This window comes from Capsicum annuum, unplaced genomic scaffold (assembly GCF_002878395.1).
Source record: "Capsicum annuum cultivar UCD-10X-F1 unplaced genomic scaffold, UCD10Xv1.1 ctg80900, whole genome shotgun sequence".
NCBI classification, from domain to species: Eukaryota; Viridiplantae; Streptophyta; class Magnoliopsida; order Solanales; family Solanaceae; genus Capsicum; species Capsicum annuum.
Window position 1 is genome coordinate 1 of NW_025891579.1, and position 4,641 is coordinate 4,641.

General features: G+C 38.1%; 2 protein-coding genes and 1 non-coding gene across 3 annotated transcripts; 1 reads left to right on the top strand and 2 right to left on the bottom strand.

The window, feature by feature from the left end:
* Nucleotides 1-37: 37 nt before the first annotated feature.
* Nucleotides 38-2,212, top strand: LOC124895259 (transcription factor BHLH089-like; the record flags this gene model as incomplete). The annotated part of the gene is given in 2 exon segments (XM_047405704.1): nucleotides 38-109; nucleotides 1,836-2,212. Coding segments are annotated over 2 exon segments (201 nt in total), but the record flags the coding sequence as incomplete, so codon positions are not given.
* Nucleotides 2,213-3,648: 1,436 nt separating this feature from the next.
* On the bottom strand, nucleotides 3,649-3,728 carry TRNAL-UAG. The gene has a single exon. It is a non-coding gene; the product is annotated as a tRNA-Leu (tRNA).
* A 144-nt stretch (nucleotides 3,729-3,872) lies between these two features.
* Nucleotides 3,873-4,641, bottom strand: LOC124895260 (germin-like protein subfamily T member 2; the record flags this gene model as incomplete). Its single annotated transcript, XM_047405705.1, is given in 1 exon segment — nucleotides 3,873-4,641. A coding segment is annotated over 1 exon segment (597 nt), but the record flags the coding sequence as incomplete, so codon positions are not given.

Here is a 4,641-nt window from a genome sequence, read left to right on the forward strand (position 1 = left end):
ATAACCTCATCCGCGCTGCTTTGATTGGACTTTCCAGTTCTTGTCCATGAAGCTTGAAGCAGTCAATTCAAGGATGAACCACCCTATAGAAACCTTTCCTTCAAAAGATGTAAGTTATTTGGTGTTCTTTATGATAGTTTTTCCTTATCTAACAAATCTGGTAGACGGAATCTGGTTTATGTTCTTATGAAATTAAAAAACTGTATGTTTCTATCGGTAAAGCCTTCAAATTTCAGAGTTGATTATTGATTGAAATATATAAATTGCTGGAGGTTCTTTTATCTGATTTTTTGTTTAATTTAGGATATTGTAGATTTGGTAGGGGAGATTGAGATGATAAATTCCAGAACCAAAACTTTTGATAACGTAGATATGTTTCACTGCACACTTTGTATATCATATTTGCTCCTGTCTGCAGTTGAAAATCTCTATCACCCAAAGCCTCTGGACATAGAAGTGTAAGAAGTTCCAAGCACCATGGTTACGAGATATTATGTGATGGTCTTTCTCAAAAAAGTAAAAAAGAAAAAGAAATTTTGTGATAGTCAAATAAGGTTATTGAATTAGTTGACATTGAGATCTTCTTCAAGCATATGAAGATTGCTCGACCTCCATGCAACCATATTTCTTGAAAGAAATATGATGCTCTTTGGTCCATGTAGGAGCATGTATGGAGACAAAGAAAGATTGGCTCTCTTTTGATTTGGACCTTTTTCATGTACCGATTTTCCATTAAACTGACCCTATTCAGTTATCTTGAGATAATGTCAACAGGAAGCCACCTGCTTTAGTGTCTGGAGCATTCTATGTCCAAATTGCTTTTTTAATGAAGCTTATACTTTAGATTAAGGTTCACCCGATACAAAGTTCCACTTCTTTGTTGATTGTATAACAGCTGAGATGTTCTTTTTTGACAAGTAAACAAGGAATGACATTTTTGAGGGGGCATTCCGGAAATCAAACCCGAAATCTCTTGCACCCCAAGCAAGAATTATACTATCAAACCAAAGGCCCTGTGATAACAGCTGAGACTTTTCTCTGAATTGCATGTGGTATCTGTTCGCATTAGTTTAATTTCTGATAAATGTTCCCCTAGTGACCACCTTTTCTTGTGCTTTTTTGCCTGTGTTCTTTTTCATTTACCTTATCTTTTTGGGGTGGGGGTAATTGGTCTGGAAGTTTATCACCATTTACAATTCTTTTGTTACCCAATCCTGTCTTCACAGTGACGTGTTTAGGGATAAGTAGTGAAGTTGAAGTTAAAGCTTTTTGCAGCACTGCTAGATCTGCACTTTAATGTGTGAAATATAATGATGTGATATTCAGGACAGATGTAGACATTTTCCAATAAGCTTCCATGCTATCTGGCTCCACAATAAAGTCTATGACGTACTTACTGCTACTTTTGCCCCACTTTCCAACTTACACTTTCACAAGTTCTCTATTCCTCTCAATCTTTTGTTTCGTTATGTATGGTTTTACCTAGTTGATTATTTAGAGATGCGTTCATACTGACTACATGATTTTACATGATTTTACTTCCCAACCACGACTACTGTACTCGTGTGACCTTATGCACACCATCATGAACTACATTAAAAAACCAAGTTCTCTATGACCAACTGAACTGCTACTTAATGTTTTCGTTTATGCATCAACATTAGGCTCTATCGATCTTGACTGTATTTTGAATATCAAGTTAATCTCTAAAATACTCGTATTCAAGGCAGCACAATCTAGTGGTTGATTTGTTTTCATTTTTCTGTAAAGTATAACTTGGGTAGAAAGCTTCTCACCACTTCATTTATTTCCGGGGTCCTCTACTTCTCTTTCAGCTAGCACCATCCACATTTGATGCCACTGGAATGATATTTGGCACGCAAGCACCGAGAGAATATGCTCAAGGGGCACAATCCGAGTGGCTCCATATGCAGGTTGGCAGCAGCTTTGACAGAGCAACATGACAGATACCCTAATGAATTGGAACATAAGTTATCCAGGAACATTAGTCTTCCAATTCATCATGATGTCTTCTAGGGAATCTTAGCATTGGAGCCTACAACTTTCCAGCAGCTGTGTTCCACTATAGAAGAAGCATTCTTAAATGTGTAATCATAATCACCCCTCAGTTCCAGTAGAATTTTCTGTTGAAGTGTACTTGTACTATGTTGTATTGGTATAAGAAATAGACTACGCAGAATTTCTCGCTGTACTAGACTATGCATCTGCCTCTTAACATGCGTTACGCTCAGAATTCAATCTTGCTTCAACAACATAACCGAACACACGAAACAGCAAAATTAAATAAAGAATTGGTGAACAACATACAAAAAATGGCTTGAAACTGAGATTGCTCAAGAAGGAAAAGCAGACTAGCAGAGGGTTTGGCAGGCAGCAGGACATGATTCTTCTACTTTTAGCTGTGGGCCTGGAATAGCCAAACTACTACCCAGTAAGAAACCTAAATCTCAGTGGATCTACAATGCTTTCGGCTTCACTAGGAGATGTTTCAATCAGTATAGTAATTAATAAAGGGTTTCAGGTATAAGTAATCTCAGTGGATCTACAATGCTTTCGGCTTCACTAGGAGATGTTTCAATCAGTATAGTAATTAATAAAGGGTTTCAGGTATAAGTCTATTCAAACGATTATGATCATTTTTCTTTTGTTTTTTTTCAAAGAATTCTTAATCTTTGCTATAGACTCTAGGTAATGTGCAAGTGTTTCGGTATTTGCTTAATTGAATTGTCTTCGAACTCTAGCTGTCTATCACATTAATTCGATGTCATCTAGACGAGGGACTAATTGTTGGGCTCAGTCGGTCTAAAGACACTCTTATGTGATAGTGTCCGCTTTGGGTCTCGCAAGATTTTCTTCAGCAGGCCTCAAATCATTAAGGTTGTACACCTTATATTGCTTTCCACTCCCTTTAGCTATCACTGTGGAACTTTTGTTAACACATCCTAAAAGGAAGTTTCCATCACAAGAAAAGCATAAGATGAACCTTTGATTATATAACCCGTGCGAACGAGTTATCGTTGCAACTCACTTGCAAGGTTCCTAGTCGAGTAAAATTGCCAGCATTTTCTTTTGTGGCCGAATGACTACGTCTTGAGATGAGTGGGTTTAAAGAAAGAAACATGATCAGTGATGATTTATATAGTTGATTCCAACTCGTTTGTAACTGAGATATAATTACTGTTGTTGCTATTGGATTAAGGAGAACCCCGGTGTAGGATTGGAGAGAACAACTCTGCAGGTTCATCAAATTTCATGGAACACAAGACATACTTTCTACCCGAAACTAGAAAGGCTATTTATGTGTTTTAGTACTTGCTGGCTGCTGCATAAGACTCGGGGAGTGTTTGGTATGACGGAAAATATTTTCTTGGAGGTGGTCGGGAGTGGGGCATGGGCCCTCCGCCCTCGGGGGTAGGATGGGAGCGTTGGATGGGTGAGAAGATAAAATACAGTCATTTTCCTCATTTATAAATCTTCCCGCGAATCTGGCAATGATTTTTCTTTTATTTCGTAAATCTTATTGATTCTGCTATTTTTTTTAGTATAAATCTTCCTGCGAATTTGGAAATGATTTTTCTTTTATTTCATAAATCTTATTATTTCTGCTATTTTTTTAAGAAAAAAATATGACAGCTGTGGGATTTGAACCCACGCCCTTTCGGACCAGAGCCTAAATCTGGCGCCTTAGACCACTCGGCCAAACTGTCATATGTTTAGCTTGTACATATTAAGCATTACTAATTCTATAAATAGAAAAAAATGATAAAGTGATTAAAAACAGCATGACTCTTGTTTGTATGAGTAACTGCAAAGAAGAGAATCATTTGATTACCCAAACGTACACATCCGTCTGAAGAATTAAGAATTCTTGTTGCACTTGTACATGTGCATTATTGATGATTACATAATACATACCTGGATAATATATGTACCAGATGAATTTAGACAAATACACAGATAAATCTGAGAACACAAATTTAATGTTTTAGGCTTTTATTTTCCATTCTATTTTTCTTATAGTTTTTAAGCACCAAATTTGGCCTTGATGCCATCAATAACACTTGCTTCAACTTGGAATGCTTTAGTCAACACATCATCAGGAATTGGAGGGTTGGAACCAAATAGTGTATTTGCAAGGATTACTGCCCCTGGCAAATGACTGTTAAAAGCTGTGATTGTCATTGCCTTCTCCTTCCCAACATTCATTTGGAAATGCACGAGTCCTCGGGGTACCACGAACATCTGCCCTACAGTCAAAACTTTGGAATATAACACATTGTTCGTCGTCAGGAATCCAACGAAGAGTTTCCCTTTAATGACTACTCCGGACTCAGTTGCACGAGGGTGTGAATGGGGTGGATTCAGCCCTCCTGGGGCGTAGTCAACCCGATTCATTGCAATACCTAGCGTGTTCAACCCTGGGAAAGAAAGAACGTTTCCAAAGGTTGGGCTGAAGCCGAGTGCATTGTCCGTGTTTCCCTCTTTGGTGAAGCCATCAAAGAAGAAGTCCTCCGAAGTAACTTCTGAGGCAGGCTTGCAAGGAAAGCCGTTAAGAGACGTTGATGTAGAGTTCAGAATTGCGACGCAGAAATCCTGCAGGGGATCAGGATCAGCACAATG